We start from the raw sequence: 18,156 nt of genomic DNA, 5'->3' as shown, positions 1-18,156 counted from the left end.
TTTGGTTTCAATAATTTGTGATTTATGACTAAATTCCAATATAACCTGCAAGAGGAAGAATTGGGAGAAAGCATATAACTGTTTAGATGCCACGTGTTGGTAATTAGTCATGATTGGAAGTTTTACCTTTTGCCTAATTATTATAAGTAGTACCTGATTACACTGCAACAAGGGGGCACCAAACGACATTGCATTGTCGTCATTATCAATTCTGCGAGAACGTGCCTTATCCCGCTTTAATTACTATATTCATTATTTTTCTTTGTGTTCCTGTTCCTTTGTCTTATTGCTGTATTGTCATGGGCAATGGCAGATTCAAATCTAAATAAATGAAAATGAGAAATGCTTTCGACTGAGTGATTAATGCCATGTTCTGCATCATTTCACACAGCCCCATTGTCTCTAATTACACAAAGGTACAAATGGGCATCAATTGGGTTGGAGCAATCAGGGACAGTACACTCACTGCACTTGTCTCAACTACCACCATGCTGTATAATTGCATAGAGCAGTATATTGTTTATGATGAGCTGCCTGAGTATATTTAGATCCGTTCGCTTAAGTGATTTTAGCTGTGGCAATCCATATCTGAGAGAGAAATAATTACACTGGTTTATACAATTACTTGCAAGCTCCCGTTTTTAAATTAAAATGCGCAGTATTGACTTGGCTGAGGTTTTGGCAGAACATCAGGTTTTCTTTCTTTATGGGTCAAAATTCAGTGCCCATTCTCTCCCCACCCCCATTTTAATGTTGTAGATTTATCTGAAATAATCGCAGGTTATCCTCCCCTTCTAGGCCTGTGATTTCCTCCTCCTCCTCTGGTGCAGCTTGGATCTGACATTCAGGAACTTTCCCCTGTGCTCTTTTATCAACTATAGCTTTCTGGGTCTGGTGTACACATAACGCTAAACCATGGCTCAGTGTTATGTGTGAACCTACCCTGGCCACCTAACTATGGTTTGTGAACTATTGTGAAAGGTTACTCACTAACCAAAGTTTTTAGTTGGTTTTTCAACCTTAGCTAATGTTAATCTTGGTTTAGTGTTACATATCGACTGGGCCTCCTCCTTAACTATGGCTAAGGAGTTGTCATTACCCAAAAGCTACAGAGTCACTAGCGAAGAACAGCGAAATAGTCAAGCCACTCTCAAGACTCAGCTCCTCTTGCTGTTGCATTTAACTTTTTTGTGATGTAATAAACTGAGGTTTAAGTGATTGTGTGATGCCTCAGCTTTAACTAAGGTTTATAGACGATTGCTAACATTAGCCATGGATAGCCTTAGTCATGGTTTAGCATGTGCAAACAAGGCTGTGGTTCATTTTAACGATGGTTAGTGGAAAGAAGCCAGCTTCAACCCATAGTTTATGAAGCTGTCTTATTTTTCTCTGGGTGTTTGGAGGACATATTAACTGTGGTTAATTCTAAACTGGAAGTTTCCAATGTGCTCTTCACAACCACACTGACAAAGACATGGGGCATATGCAGGGGTGGGAATAAGGTAGGCTTATTCTCACAATGCTAAACCATACAAATGTGGCCACTTAGAACTTCACATTAATGGAAGAATTTGGGGTTGTTTCAGCAACTGCTAGAACAAATCTGCTCCCTGGGGGAGTTCTGCTTGACCCCCAGTTGCCAACCCGATGAAAAAAGAAAGCTGTAGCATTAAAACTTGCTTGTAGAGCATTTTGGGGAGATGTCAGGGTCTTCTGAGCCTCCCCACTCTACTTTCTTTTTAGAGTGACTAATGACTCATAGACCAATCAGTGATAGGGAACACATTAATATGTGATAATTTCTTTTTTAAAAGAGAGAGAGAGAGAGAGAGAGATGCAGTTTTCATTTTTCCCTTGTTCTTCCAGTTTTAAGAAACGGGATGTGGCAGAATATTATGTGGAAAGAGGTAAGAACTACGTTTAAGATGCTTTGCGAATTGGATACTTTCCCAATGTTGTAATGAACTCGTAATTTTGATCTGCATTGGGGTTCTAAGAATGGGTGCTCAAGGTTCTTAGTTCATATATCTTCACAGAGCAATTCTTAGTATTTCTCAGGTCATATGTGCTCTCCGATTTTAAATCCCAAGCAAGGAATGATTACTGATTGTGTAACATAAATACATATCTTCTTGCTTGATATAAATGTGTCACTCATTGTTTATGGAAACAGAGAGGAGATGGACTGCACTTAAAAAGGAGCCCTGGTAAAACAAGTTCAGAGTCCTATGTAGCAGTGGTTGGTTTATTTTCCAAGTGGTGGGTCCTTATGCAGCCAAAATGGCGTCATCCATACATGAAAAAGAAAGATGGCATCAGCATGATTGGGGGAACACTAAGCTTTCTAGAAGTACAAACAGAAAACCCAAAACTAAAACACCTCATTGAGAGCTGTAACATGTTCAGTGTGACCATGTTGGTTAACTATTGGGAGTGGAAAAATACAGGTGTGTATTTCTGGATTTGGATTGTGTCTGGGTTGATTTGTTTGTGGTTGAATCAAGGCTAGATCTCCAAATTCAGCCCAAAATTGGGTCAGGGGTGGGATGGGGTGGAGCTTGCACAGCCCTAGTTAATAATGCCTGTCTTGAATCCTTTGGAAAAAAGGAGAGCTAGTACGGCAGAGCATGAAATTAAATATGTAAGACGGCATTTGCACAACATTAATACATTAGTAAAACTCCTGAAAGCCAGGAAGGATGACAGGGTACAATGTTTTCATTCAGCTCCTTGCCAATTTGAATACACCATATTTTATTCTAGAGTGCAGAGTGCTTAAAATGGGCAGATGAAGAAGGGGCACATTTCATTTCGCTCAGAACATGTATCACCCTTCTGTCGGTACGATGTAGCTGCCACATTATGTGAACTAGGAACAAATTTGCAAATGAAAGGGAGAAGGAAACAAAACTCAAGCTGCTTTAGTATGCTTCACATTGAAAAGAGGAATACCGGTATGTTTTAAAACATCAAAGGAAGCAAAACTTGGAACACCTTTGTTGGAGAAAGTGAATTGGAATGAAAGGTTGAAATAGGACCATTCACTCAGGTTACAACCCTTCATGCGGTTATGCTGCTTAGAGGCCATTGAAGACCACTGGATTTAGCCTGATAACTGCTGGCAGATAAAACCAGGAAAAGAAAAGGGCAGAGTCAACCATGCAGTTCTTTACTCCTGGTGTCCCTGTCTATTCCACGTCTGCTCTATTTTCTCCCCAGCTCCCTCTTTCTTGCCGAGTCCCTGGATGCAGCCCTTTCCCCTCCCCTGTTTCGAGGACCTGCGTTCTGATGCCATTGCATCAATGCCTGCTTCTTGCCCCTTCCAGCCTGGAGGCATTGCTGGTTGGCAAGAGGCAAAGACCCCAGACTCTGTCACTGCAGCGAGCGAATGGGCTCCCCTCAAAACTGTGAATGCCTCATTATAACACACCGTTGTTTCCTCGCTTCTCTTGGTATGGAGGATTGACTAACTAACAGTATGGATGGACTCTTGTCTTTCTCTCTGTTCGTTTTCTCTCTTTTCATGCTGCTGCACTCCTGTCCCTGGCTCAACAGGTGGCAGTGGGAGACTTTGTGAAGGTCACCAATGGGCAGCACATCCCAGCAGACATGATCATTTTATCTACCAGGTCAGATATGCTGAGTGGGTGTGAAACGATGCTTCTGCTAAACTGAGGTTTTTAAAGAAAAACAATCTTTGCACTTAAAGAAATTCAGATAATATGGGACGGCCTTCCTTTCTCCCTTCCCTGAATTAGTTACATGCAGGCACCTTCAGCTCACAGGGGCAGCACCTGAATGTGCACTAGAGCAGCACACTGGCTGCATTTGCACAATCGTATTAAGCTGGCATGCAAATACACAAACCCCCTTATTCCTTCCTTTGTCAAAACAAAAAAATAAAATAAAAAAAAATTCATTCCAGTAGCACCTTAGAGACCAACTAAGTTTGTTCTTGGTATGAGCTTTCGTGTGCATGCACACTTCTTCAGATGCACACGGAAGCTCATACCGAGAACAAACTTAGTTGGTCTCTAAGGTGCTACTGGAAGGATTTTTTTTACAAAAAATTGTTTTGTTTTGACTATGGCAGACCAACATGGCTACCTACCTATAACTCCTTCCTCTGTGTGAGAGCTGCAATTGAACCAGGAAGCTTCTAATTAACCATAGTTTCCTGTTCACTGGGAAAACCTATGGTTACTAACTTTGGAACAAGTGAGCACATCAAACCATTGTTTGAAGTTTTAATATTCTGCAGAATTGCATGCTTTCCTATTAACCCTCTCCCATTAGGTAAAGAGCAAGGAGCCAACTTCCCGTGTTCCGTGAAAGATACCTTCTTCTTTTACATATTGGCACAGAAACACGAGGCACAATTCCTTGTGCCCTTACCATTGCAAGTAATGTCTGAATGGAGAAACCAGATGGGCTGAGAGGATGACACGGTTCCATCTCGTTGCATCCGTTGGTCCTCAAGGCGGATTGCTCTGCAGGGGAATGAACCGCATAATTTGTCTTGCTTCTGTGGTTTCTCCATACAGATGTTACTAGAACAGTGTTGTGCTGGAAGTGGGTTCTGCTACACTGCTACATAAATTGATGCTGCGTTATGGCAGAGTCTGGCCAATGTCCCTTAATGCTATTTGTGCTGGACATTTCTGCAAAGGATTGCTTTTGGTAACATCAGTTTCCCCCGTGGTGCATAGGATTTATTTATTTACTTAAATAGGCCTCAGTTCACCAGAGTCTGCATGTTCTGAAGGTGCTGTGTTTCATGATTTTGTATAAAGCCTGCATTGCATTAATGTTTTGTGCTGTTTGCATACTAAAAATAAAATTAAAAAAAATCCTTATGGTAGAGTTTCTTTTTTTAAAAAAAGCCAAACAAACACAAATTCAATTAACAGTTTTGGGGGGAAATCACTGCTTGAATTATTGTGTGTTGAGCCATTGTACCTTTATTCTTTCTTACTTATTTTGCAGGCACCTTTCTTTTTAGAGGTTGCTTCTTAAGCATGGTGTGTATGATATATAACATGTTGCTGTACTTTTACAGTGAACCTCAGGCGATGTGCTATATTGAAACATCTAATCTCGATGGCGAGACTAACCTTAAAATACGGCAGGTAAAAACACACACACACAAATCTTTTGTTTTTTTGTTTTTTGTTTAAGTCGAGGAAATGACAACTAGGAATAGCAGAAATATTAGTTGGAATATGAGGCTTGCTACTGCATGTCTGAATATTGGTTGTTCATTATAGCAGCCATGTAAATATGTACTCATTGCTCAGCTCAGCATAACCACAGCAGCTGCAACACTATGAGAGGGGTATGGGAAGGCATTATTGGAGACTGCCTCTTCAGGGTTGTAGTCACAGGCTTGGGAACAGGTGAAGTTGCCTGATACCAAGTCAGATGTGATCTGTCTTGTCCGGTATTGTCTACATGAGGACTGGGGGAATCTTTGGCCCTCCAGTTGCCATTCCACTACAGCTCTCACCATCCTTGAGCATCGACCATGCTTTTTGAGGCTGATGGGAGATGGAGACAGACAATGGCTGGAGGGCCACAGGTCCTTTGTCTGGTCCACAGTGGTCGGCAGTGGCTTTCCAGGTAGAGCTGTCGTCATCTGCTACCTCATCCTTTTAGCTGGAGAGAAACAGCAGGACTGTCTGCATGCTCTAATGCTGTATTACGGCTCCTCCAAAACTATGGCCTAGAATGTGCCTCCTTCGGTAGTGAAGAAAATGTCACCCCCAGGTTTTGTCCTTTTTTATTATTTAAATGAGAAAGATGTTGTCTGAGCTGCATCCCAGCAGCATCCGCATTTGGCACAGCTTGGCACAGTGGGAACGATACTTCTAGTAGAACCAGGAGAGTCTTAACACAGTGTAAGGCAGGCAGCTTTACATGATAGGCCCTGATCCCGGGGTAGCTAACATGGTGGCCCCAGATGTTGCTCAATTCCCATCAGCTTCAGCCAATGTGGCCAACAGTCGGGGCTCGTGGGAGTGTCGAAGTCCCAACAGTTTCTGGAGGGGCACCATGCGATGTAGTCCTGCGTTCATTCATGAAAAGAGAAGAGTTTAGTTGATGACTGTGCTTGTGGACTGGTCCCTTGCAGGGTTTGACCCAGACTGCTTGCCTCCAGTCAAAAGAAGAAGTGATGAAAACGTCTGGGAAGATAGAGTGCGACGGGCCCAACCGTCACTTGTATGACTTCACTGGAAACCTGCGTTTAGCTGGCCAAAGGTATTCCTTGGGTAGAAGAATAACTGTTGCCATGTTTAATGCACACACCCCACACACCCCATGTGCCTAAGATTTACTCCAGGATATTGGGCCTCTCTCTCAAAGGTCTTCTCTCCCCAGTGCGTGGCTATGCACACTTGAAGGGAGCTGGGAAGAGGTGTTGGCTCTGCATGCATGAGGGAATGGGATCACAGGGGATTGTGGGCCGTTGCCCAGGTGTGCCTCTGGTAGGGATGGATGAACCTGTCCGTTTTGTTTTTTCTCATTTTCTTGTTTTTCCAATATGAAATTCAGTTCTCCATATTTCCACATTAATTTGATTTTTTTTAAAAAATGTCCTCATGAAAATTCACCAGCATTTTAATGCAGGTTTCTTTTATTATACACAGATTTGCATGAAAATTAGCCTAATACGTTCTGCTATTGAAAAAAAATCCCCTAAGAAAACACTTTTTTGGGGAACTGCAATGCAAAATTCGGCCTGCACCTTTCTTATTTTATTTTGAATTTTAAGAACATCTTTGTGGTGCATCTTGTTTTTTGGACCATGTTGTTGTTTCTACCTCCAACCACCTTCTCCTTCTTTATCCTCAGTCCAGTTCCGATTGGACCTGACCAGATCTTACTAAGAGGTGCGCAGATAAGGAACACTCAGTGGGTTTTAGGAATTGTTGTCTACACAGGACATGATACGAAACTTATGCAGGTAAAGTTTGCTTTCCATTAGCAAAGAGTAGCTTTGCCAGTTTTTCACCTTTGCTTATTTCTTTTATACACACACACATATACATATACAGTTTATACTGGATTGTTGTTTTTTTTTTAAAGGGTGGTTTACCAAAAAGATAAAACAGTGAATTTATCTACAGGAAGAATTAACAACATTAATTTAAGACTTTCAAAAAGTTAAAATAACAATAAGCTTAAAAACAGATTAAAGCTCTTATCAACTTCCTAAATATCTAGGTAGGGTTGTCTGTTAACAGAAATGTTTTTAGCAGGAGCCAAAAAAGAATACAGTGAAGGCACCTGCTTGAAATTAGTAGTCCGGGAGTTCGAAAGTGCAAGTGCTGCCACACTAAAGGATTGAATTCTTACAAAGTGGGAGACTTCTAGGGAGGATAAACACCCCTCCTCCAGCACAGTGGTTCCCAAACTTCCCGCCCCGCTTGAAAGTTGCTGAGGTTAATTATTTCTTCCTGCCTAGCAGTTGTAATGTGCTGTGCTAGTTTTAAATTGTATTTTCACCGCTTCTTTTATTTTTTACATAATTTTATTTTATTGCACTTGCGATTTGAATTCTGTGGAATCTGAACCGTAATACAATAAAATCCAATATAAGAAGTGAAAAGAGCAATACTGTACAATTGCAACTAAAATGCAGATGGATATTTTAACATGGGCCGCTTGAATGAAGCTTTTTGCAAAGATTTATTTCCTAACGGTAGCCTCACCTCACTTTCCCCAGGGGCGAGTTAAGACCTAACTGCCCAAGGGAAGGAAGAAGTGAGAACGTTTGTTGATTCTTCACACTGGGGCAGATTAAAACCATAGAACTGTGGTGTTGTAAGGGGGCCCAAGGGTCATCTAGTCCAACCCCCTGCATTTCAGGAATTACAGCTAAAGAATGGCCACCCAACCTCTTATTTAAAAACCACCAATGAAAGGTGACCATTGCCATCCTGTTACGCTGCTGCTGAAAGAATTACACTTGCTGCAAATAAGATGCCAGGATAAGTTCAAGGTTCTGGTGTACAAAGCCCTGTATAACCTGGGACTAAATAATAGTCTTGTCCCTTCTATACCCAACTGATCATTGCACTCTGCAGGAGAGGGACTCCCAGGTACAGTCCCCAGCATCTCCTTGTATTTCTGGGGAAAGTTCCTGCCTGAAATCCTGGCGAAACAGTGCAGGCAGTATCTAGATGGTATATAATACAGCTTCAGATGTTCCTCTGGCTCTGGTGAATTGATTCCACTTCTCTGGCTGTTCCTTTCCAGAATTCAACCAAAGCTCCCCTGAAGAGATCAAATGTGGAGAAAGTGACCAATATGCAGATTCTCATTTTGTTTTGCATCCTGCTCGTCATGGCTCTAGTGAGTTCTGTGGGTGCCTTACTATGGAACAGAACACATGGAGAAGTCATTTGGTACTTTGGCTCAAACAGTAAGCAAGATCTATGTTTGTCTCTCTATGTGTGGTCCTCTTATTCCAGAATCAAAAACACTGTCACTTTAAGAGAACAAGCAAGACCACACTTGCACCACACATTTGAAGCGCCGCGGTGCCGCTTTAAACAGTCATGGCTTCCCCCAAAGTATCATGGGAACTGTAGTTTATTTAGGGTGCTGAGTGTTGTTAGAAGACCCCTATTCCCCCCATGGAGCTACAATCCCCAGAGTGGTTTAACAGTCATTCTCTTTCCCCAGGAAATTCTGGGCGTTGTAGCTCTGAGAGGAGTAGGGGTCTCTTAACAAATGGGCACCCTTAACTAACTACACCTCCCAGGATTTTTTGGGGGAGGCCATGACTGTTTCAAGTGGCACCACAGTGCTTTAAATGTATGGTTCGTGTCAGGGAACTGCCTCCTGGCCCGCTGAGGGGAACGGAGGATCCGTTAGCTTACAGAGAGCCCTGACACCTTTTGAGCAGCAGCACCTCTTCCAGCAAGAAGAGCGGCCACACCTCCAGTGGGGAGGAAGGGGAAGGGGCCAGCCGGGAGAGGAGAGGGCTCGGGGATGCTGCTGAGAGCCCCAGCACCTCACCTCGTCCGGCTGCTCAGGAGGGTAACACGCCAGTTCTGGCGCCCCAATTGCGCAGAGGGGTGAAACGCAAGGAGGGTAGGAGGAGATTTGGGGTGCCGAAGCTCTTATGTTGGGGAAGGAGCCGGAAGGGGCCACTCCCGGATTCTGCCAGCGACTGAGACAGACATGCTTTTCGTAGCTCTGCACTGTAAATAGTTTTGCATAATAAAACTGCCAAAAGACTGTTTGGGTTCCTGCTTTGTCACTCGTGAAGCACCATCATGCGAACCTCACAGTTTGGATCTGGCCTAAGGCTCTTGCACATTTAGTCATGCACTGGTAAGCTAAGGTACTCACCTTAACTTCTGTACAGTTTAACAATTAAATATGTTCTGTCTACGGACTCCCATATTGTGCTCACTTGCCCTCCCAGGCTTTTGCTTTGGTCTTTCAGCCTGAAAGAAGCAGCTGTGCGTTGGTGCCAAGGAAAAACACCTGCCCTTATTGTCTCAGCTGCTTACGGAGATCATTTTGCAGTGTTAGGTATACAAGGGTAGGGTTGTGTTTTGCTTCCTCCTGGTCCTGTTTACCTCCCTTTAGCAGGTTTAGTTGGAACCGACGTACAAAAGGCTGAGAAGACAATAGACGTTGCTGGACAGAAAAGGGGGAGGGAAAGGAAAGCATTTGTGTTTCAGGGCCAATGATCCAGAAATTGTTTGGGGCCAGCATAGGGCACTGTTCCAGGTTTCAACAGGTGAAGAAGGAGGAGAGAGGAAGCGTCAGTGGTGGGGACACGATTATTGGGAAATTCACTGTAGTAAAACTGAAGTTATAAGAAGGGTGTCTCTTCTGGTCACTTTGCAGAAGACCCCAGTGTATTTGTAGTTTATACATTCTCTTGTCTGCTATAGCTAAAGCCCACAGTTTTTTATAGTATAAGGAGAGATTTAAATCTTTCAGATTTTTGCATTGTTTGGCTCTATTGAAATCCAGGTTTGCAACCATTTGGCACCCAGATCACAAGATCCTTAGAACTTAAAGCTTGTTCATTGCATAGGTTCAATAAAGAGAGCTGTGGTGATGCCATGATGTCAGTATTACAGCCGCTCTTGATGAAGCGTGGAATGTGTGTTCCCTCTGCCTTCCCTAAAGGTGCACTTCTTTACTGGGATTTTGCCAATTCCCCTCCCCTCCACTCCACTGCAGTGGCATTAATGAGGTTTAAGTGCGAATGTGTGCCCACCAGCGGTTTGTGGATCTTACTGATTGCGTTTCACAGTGAGCTGAGAAGTGGGTTGCAGGTTCTAAAAATGCATTCTGGCTGCTATCTCATTCTGCAGATGCTTACCAAAATGAAAACAAAACAACCCCACCACACCATTGCAATAAATGCATGCTTTTTAAATAGCGTGAGCAATGCCGTTACTGGTGGCGATTGCCATTCTGAGTTGCTTTTCTCAGCTGCCACCTGTTGTTTCTGATGCTTTGCCCTTTGGGTGGCTGTGCTGAGAGAAAGCCCTTTAATCTCCTTGGAGGAGGGCATCAGCTCTCACCAATGACTTGTAGGGCTCTGCAGGAGTTCCTTGTTGGGCTGGCTTTGATGGCGTGGCTTCTTCGCGGAAGGCTCTTTCCGTTCTAATGGCGCCTGGCTGCTCACTCCACCCCTCTGCCCTGTAAAAATAGATCTGCGAGAATCAGAACAAGGCAAATGGTGGGAGGAGAAGGGTAAGCGGGATGGTACATTTCCTCTGCACAGGATCCTTAAGTGCAGGATGTGGCATCTTGATTGGCCACTGCGAGAACAGGATGCTGGACCAGATGGGCCATTGACCTGATCCAGCAGGTGCAATTTATGCTCTTATATTAGATGTGTAGAAGAGGCAGTGATGAAGGGTGGAAGGATGAGTTCCCATCTCCATATTTGCCATGGGATGATAATGCAGAGGCAGCGTTCGCAGGGCAGAATTGGTGTGGGAAAGGTGTTTTTCGCCTTCTGGCTTATTTTTCCTACAATGCCATGCTCCTTTGCTTCCCCCCCAGCCCCTGGAAATAAGCCTTCTGAGTGCAAAGGAGGAGAATTGCTAAGGGAAGGGCCACAGCTCAGTGGTAGAACATCTGCTTTGCATGCAGGAGGTCCCAGGCTCAATCCCCAGCATCTCCAGGTATGACTGGGAGAGAATCCTGTCTGAAACCCTGGAGGTTTGCTGCCGGCCAGTTTAGACATTACTGAGCTAGATGGACAAGTGGTCTGACTCAGTATAAGGCAGTTTCCAATGTTCCTATGTGGGAAGAGTTAATCCCCCCTCCTTCCCATGCCAGTTTAGAATCATAGAGTTGGAACAGACCACAAGGGCCATCCAGTCCAACCCCCTGCCAAGCAGGAAACACCATCAAAGTTTATCCACTGCACATCCTCATATTCTTCTGTGTTGCTGTTAACCAGGTAACACGCATGTGGAAATAGAAGCGTGCATTTACTTGGGTTACGGTACAGTTGCACCCTGTTATTGCCTTGCAGTACAGGTTGTAAATGTGTAGCTGCTGTTCTCTTCTGAGATGCATTTGTAGAAAGCGGGGCTATGTTTTGGGATCGGTTTGCACAGTGCTTTAAAAGGTGTCTGCCTCCTTGTATTTTGTCAACATGTGCAAGGGTGAATCTGAGGCAGCTCTGAATCAGAAGCAAACTGCCAGAGGCATTTTCCCTTTCTTAGCCGTCATCATGAGTTAGCTGGCCATTTTGTGCAGTTGTTGTGAAGTTCATCATGGCTGTAAAGAACAATCACTTGGCAGCAGAGGGAGGTTTGTTATCTCAGTATCTGAGGTTACAGCATGTAAAAAAAAAAAAACCCTTCAGAGGGCATTGTTAGCTCATATTATTAACTCCAGGACAATGCAAGCAGCCTCTGGCATGTTCTTTTTATAATTATCAGACCTGGAGGTGGGGAAGAGACCTTTTTCAAGAGTTGATGGTAAAACAAGCCTCTTAAAATGAACACCTGGTCCATGCATACAATGTAAGAAAAGGCCGTTTCGCTCAAGTTATCCTAACCTTTGCTTCCCGCCAGCAATTTACAGAAGCTGAATTTCTTACAATCTAAAATTCAGAGGTGTTTGCATTTAGGAATTCTCTTTGGCCGTCTAAGAACCTTAGGCTCTATTGGGAACTGTAAATCAGAACGTAAATTCCATTTAACAGGAGTGTCTGGACCTTTTCTCCAACTTTTTTCTCATGTTGATATGTGCTTCTGTTTCACTGTATGTGGATTATAAACATGGTGGCTTCAAAGCACTTTCATACTCAGAAATCAAGTATTATTATGAGATATGAGGCCAAAGCCTAGTTTGAGTCACACTTTGCTGTGACGGGATTCTGTATCAACACTGCTACTGGGGTACTACACATGGTCTTAAAGCAGGGGTTGCACAATGCACGGAAGGTTTCTGTGGCACCCGCAGTTTTCCCACTCCCCACTTGTAAGGTTTTCAGTGGCCGCTCATGAGTAACCAGGCTGACACAGAAACCTCTGAAACTAAGTTTTTTTAATTGTGCAAATATACACAGTGCAGCTAAGAAAAAGACGTCCAGCTCATCCTTCGGCAGAGTCCGGAAATGACCCCTTCCGGTTCTTTGCCCAGCATAAAAGGCGCGGGATGCAGAACCCCCGCCTACCCCTTACCCCCTGCACAAATGGGGAGACGGAAGGGGTGCTTCTGCTCCAGCCTCTGCTTGGTGCGAGGGCTCTCTTCCCCTGTCAGAGCCCTGACTCCTATTTCCTGCTCCCATCTCCCCCTCCCCACTAGAGGGATCACTGCTTCCCTTACTGGATGAAGATGAATTGCTCAGCATCTGAGACGGGGGCTCGCGATACCGATAAAGCCCTGGCAGCTCCTTGCCTTCCGGCGAGGGCAGTCCCCTGACACCACTGAAATAAAGAAACATTGTCTTGTAGCCAGTGGAATATGTTGTGGTGTGTACTTGACTGCAGTGTTTGTGTTTGGAACCCAAGACTGTTTCTCCAGTTTGCAAATGTTCCCACAGGCCCCCAAAGTTTGACCCCTGCCTTCGTGCAAAACCTGACTATTTATTTTCATTTATTGAAAAGTGCACACCTCACTTTTTGAGGAACTTACTATGACTTAATTTTGTTGGAGTAAGTTACCAATGGTGAGTTAGTTTCAGAGACACTTCCCTCCCTGAGGCTAAGATTGGTCAGCAGTAATTAGACTCTGGAAAGTGTCGTGTCTCGCTTTCATGGAAAGATGGACGCACGATATGTGGAAAGCGAGGGGCCAAACTACATCTAATCAATTTGACACGGTGTGGTTTCCATTCCTAACTTTCGCAAATAACATCTCTTGAGAGTTCACAACCTCCAGCTACTCACACTGGGTTTTGGAAGGGCTTTGTCAGATAGTCGTTGATTTTAATGCTTATCACTTCTTTCCAGCAGAATACTGCAACAATGGCACATGAGATATCTGTAGCAGTTTTTTTTTGTTATTGTTCTTTATTGTACTGCAATGTGCGCAATAAAAAAACCACCCGCACACATCCCAATGCCTGCCTCTCTCTCTCTCTCTCTCTCTCTCTCTCTCTCTCTCTTTCCATGTTTGGCTTGCAGAAACAATCCCAGGCAATTTTGGATACAACCTGCTCACCTTCATAATCTTGTACAACAACCTCATTCCCATCAGTCTGTTGGTGACTCTGGAAGTCGTGAAGTTTACTCAGGCTCTTTTTATAAACTGGGTAAGTACTTGGATTTTAAAAGCAGGGAAGCAAATCAAACAAATGCTGAATAAATAAGAGTGACATTTATTTAAGCAAAGCTATGCATGAAAATATAGAATCTTCATCTCTTCCAGCTGCAGCTAGAACCTGGGTGGTACCGGGCTGCATGGAAGAGTTTCTAAACTTCCACTATGCAAAAGAAAATGTAGCTTTTTCAATTGCCAGGAGGAAAAAAACCACCTTTCCATATGCAAAAGAAATACAAATTTATTAAACTCCAGGACCCCTCTGTCTCTTCTGCTGTTCAGAGTTTATCAGAGGAGATTTCAATATGCAGAAATCACCCAATTGTTGACATCTTCCTTGACTCTATTTTGTATGTAACCCATATTTTGCATGGTGGTTCCTTAGACCAAAGAACAGATTCTGTATGTATTTTTGGATTCAGTTAGATTCTATTTCGAATCAAGAAGGTAAACTGAACCTTTTCAAAACTGCACAGCTTTTAACACAGATTTCAAAACTGCACTGGGTTCTTGGATTCTTAGCATTCCTGAGCAATGGTGGGTATGAGACTGTTAGTAAAATAGAGCAGAACAGCAACGAAACGTCAGCGTAAATAGTTGGTGAAGCAGATAAAAATAGAATACTTCATGAAGAACACCTTAGATTCAAATGTTGATTGAGGCTGCAATGCTCTACCCGCTCACTTGGAAGTAGGCCCCTTTGAACTCACTGGAACTTACTTCTGTGTAGGCATCTATAGGCTTGCGATTTAAGCACCCTCTCTTCTCTTTGCTTTCAGGACATAGATATGTATTATCATGAAACAGATACACCTGCAATGGCCAGGACTTCAAACCTTAATGAGGAACTCGGCCAGGTAAGAACAATAGAATGTGGTATGATGGCAGAGAACGATGTGAAAAACCAACCATTTGGCTTGTCCAGTACTTTTCGTTCCATGCTTGCAATCTATGAACAAGACTTGAGCATTCACAGTGATAATAATAATAATAATAATAAAAATAAAAATAAAAATAAAAAATAAGTTCCAGTTACAGGTGGGTAGCCGTGTTGGTCTGCCATAGTCAAAATGCATGCACACAAAATGCATGCACACGAAAGCTCATACCAAGAACAAACTCAGTTGGTCTATAAGGTGCTACTGGAAAGAATTTTCTATTTTGTTTCAATAATAAATAATTTATTTATACCCCGCCCATCTGGCTGGGTTTCCCCAGCCACTCTGGGCGGCTTCCAACAGAATGTTAAAATACAATAATCTATTAAACATTAAAAGCTTCCCTAAACAGGGCTGCTTTCAGATGTCTCCTAAAAGTCTGGTAGTTGGTTTTCTCTTTGACATCTGGTGGGAAGGTGTTCCGCAGGGCAGGTGCCACTACCAAGATGGCCCTCTGCCTGGTTCCTTGTAACTTGGCTTCTCGCAGAGAGGGAACCACCAGAAGGCCCTCGGCACTGGACCTCAGTGTCTGGGCAGAATGATGGGGGGTGGAGATGCTCCTTCAGGTATACTGGACCGAGGCCGTTTAGGGCTTTAAAGGTCAGCACCAACACTTTGAATTGTGCTCGGAAACGTACATGGAGCCAATGCAGGTCTTTCAAGACCGGTGTTATGTGGTCTCGGCAGCCACTCCCAGTCACTAGTCTAGCTGCCGCATTCTGGATTAGTTGTAGTTTCCGGGTCACCTTTAAAGGTAGCCCCACATAGAGCGCATTGCAGTAGTCCAAGCGGGAGATAACTAGAGCATGCACCACTCTGGCGAGACCGCCTGTGGTCAGGTAGGGTATCAGCCTGAGTACCAGATGGAGCTGGTAGACAGCTGCCCTGGACACAGAATTAACTTGTGCCTAGTAAATCCTTAGTGGCATGAATGGCCCTATCTGTGCCCTTTTGAACAACTCTATAACTTATTATTTCCTGCAGTGGTGATTCTTTTAAGTTCAGGTGACAGAAGTAATACATTTGCATTATTATTCCTTTTTTATACTGCCATTCTTCCAAATGATGTCAAATATAGCCATTGGGATTAGATGCCCTTATTTCTGCTTGATCATGAGAAGAAAGGTGGAGCATGCCTGTTCTGATGGCCCACCTTCTTGTATAATTTGCATTTCCCTTTTCATTGTACGGATATCCTAACTTCAATGCCTACCATTTGAATTCTAGGTAAAATACCTGTTTTCTGATAAAACAGGCACCTTAACATGCAATATTATGAACTTTAAGAAATGCAGCATTGCGGGAGTAACATACGGGTATGTACCATTTTATATAGATACATTGCAATAGCTTAACGAATCAGTTTTGTTGAAGCGGCAAATTCTTAGTTCTATATGGAAAATGGTTATACTTAATAGACAGAGAGAAGAGAACAAGAGTGAGCCACTAAAAAGGAAAAAAAGGAAAAAAGTAGGGGACGCGGGTGGCACTGTGGTCTAAACCACCGAGCCTCTTGGGCTTGCAGATTGTAAGGTCAGCAGTTCAATTCCTCATGATGGGGTGACCTCCCGTTGCTGTGTCCCAGCTCCTGCCAACCTAGCAGTTCGAAAGCATACCAGTGCAAGTAGATAAATAGATACCGCTGCAGCAGGAAGATAAACAGCGTTTCTGTGCGCTCTGGCTTCCATCACAGTGTCCTGTTGCTCCAGAAGCGTTTCAGTCATGCTATCCACATGACCCAGAAAGCTGCCTGTGGACAAACGCCAGCTCCCTCAGCCTGAAAAGTGAGATGAGCTCGCCTTTGACAGGACTTAACCATCCATACCTTTACCTTTTGGTTCCTTGGATGGATGTGTTTTAGCTTGAGATTTTCAGACCTAGGTTCACCTGCCCTGATCCAGGTATGCAATATGAGTCATCTTTTTCTTATGATCAGATCAGACTTACCCACCAATTTTGCATGTTCCTTCCTTTTTTTAGACACTTTCCGGAATTGGCAAGAGAATGTTCATCAGAAGACTTCAGGTAAAGCAGATATTGACTGACGTTAGTTTGAGGGGCATGTGTCTCTTTTAGCTTTGTGGAATGGTTCAAGTGGGCAAACACTGAGCACGTTTTGCAGAGATTTGCCACTGGGGGGCTAATGGAGGTTAATTAAGCAATTAATTAATTGCAGGTTTATAAACTGCTTCACAACCAAAAGTTACCGAAGCGCTGTACAATAAAATAAAAAAGTAAAAGATGAGAAACTCCATAAACTTTTTTTTTTAAAGCAATATAACCATTTCTACAATTGTAAGATTAATGTTCCATAAAATGGTTCAGGGAAAGCTTCAATAGCCACCTAAATGTCAAAACACTAGATGCTGATTTAATTTCATCTGGTGATTTAATTCCAGAATGCTGGAGCTGCAACACTAAAAGCCTGGTCTCTATGGCATGAGGTCCACTGTCTGGGAAACACAGTTTCTGGACAGGGATATATAACAGGCAGGCTATCCCCTCCAGCAACCTGGATCCAGACTGTTCAGTGCTTTAAATGCTAAAAGTGAAACCTTGAACTGTTTCTGATAGCATATTGGCAAACAGTGCGGCTCCCTTGGATGTTATATGATGTAAACAGCCTAGCTGCAGCTTCTGGGTTAAGTCCAAGGGAAGCCCCCTACCCCACCCCCCACCCCAGTGTGATTCAGTAATCCAAGTTGAAAGGCAAAGGTGAGAATGCTTCTGGAGGGGAGGCAGTAATAAGAACTGGGGAAATGGGTGAACTGCATTCTATTTGCAGTGGAGATAAGAGCTGAAAGTGGATCTCCAGGTGGGTCAGTGTTGCTTTCCGGGAGGGAGAGGGTGAAGGGTGAGGTGGTGGGGGAGTTAGAACCAGGCAGAAGCACCAGTGGAGCCAATCCAGCATTGTATCAACCAGAGGTGTAGGAAGCTGCTCGGGCACCCGGAGTGGCAAACATGACGTGCACCCGGGGGTGGGGTGTCTCTATGTAGCGCACATGCACAGCGTTGCTATGTATGAAGCATGTGCAGGGGCGTCGCTGGGGGGGGTGGTGGGGGCGGTACGCCCCTAGTGGCAGGTGTGACAAGCGGCGGGTGGGGGTGACAAGCGGCAGCCCCTCCCGCCACTCCCCACGCAACGCCGGTCACCCTGGGAGCAGCAGCGCTGCACGGACGGGGTGCTCCCTCGGCCGTGCGCTGTTGCTCCCGGGGCGACGGAGCAAGCGGCGGCGCATGGGGGTGACAAGCGGCAGCCCCTCCCACCATTCCCAAGCGCTGCCGCTCCCTCCGTCACCCCAGGAGCAACAGCGCACAGCCGAGGAAGCACCCCGTCCGTGCAGCGCTGCTGCTCCCGGGGTGACCGGCAGCGTGGGGAGTGGCAGGAGGGGCCGGCGCCTGTCACCCCCACGCGCCGCCGCTCGCTCAGTCGCCCCGGGAGCAGCAGCGTCGGACC

The 18,156-nt window shown here is 44.4% G+C and overlaps 1 protein-coding gene across 1 annotated transcript in view; it reads left to right on the top strand.

Annotated features, from left to right (window-relative positions):
- ATP8A2 (ATPase phospholipid transporting 8A2) overlaps positions 1-18,156 on the top strand; it is a 318,542-nt gene that overhangs the window by 60,479 nt on the left and 239,907 nt on the right. Inside the window, exons 6-15 of the mRNA XM_033146356.1 lie at positions 1,867-1,907; positions 3,556-3,629; positions 5,060-5,129; positions 6,131-6,258; positions 6,853-6,964; positions 8,260-8,425; positions 13,626-13,753; positions 14,541-14,618; positions 15,927-16,015; positions 16,680-16,724. Coding sequence (XP_033002247.1) covers positions 1,867-1,907; positions 3,556-3,629; positions 5,060-5,129; positions 6,131-6,258; positions 6,853-6,964; positions 8,260-8,425; positions 13,626-13,753; positions 14,541-14,618; positions 15,927-16,015; positions 16,680-16,724 — 931 coding nt within the window. The remainder of the gene's footprint in view (positions 1-1,866; positions 1,908-3,555; positions 3,630-5,059; positions 5,130-6,130; positions 6,259-6,852; positions 6,965-8,259; positions 8,426-13,625; positions 13,754-14,540; positions 14,619-15,926; positions 16,016-16,679; positions 16,725-18,156) is intronic.

The sequence above is a fragment of the Lacerta agilis genome, chromosome 4 (assembly GCF_009819535.1).
Source record: "Lacerta agilis isolate rLacAgi1 chromosome 4, rLacAgi1.pri, whole genome shotgun sequence".
Classification (NCBI taxonomy): Eukaryota; Metazoa; Chordata; class Lepidosauria; order Squamata; family Lacertidae; genus Lacerta; species Lacerta agilis.
Note: the sequence above shows the minus strand (reverse complement) of the source record. Positions and strands in the feature narration are given on the sequence as shown.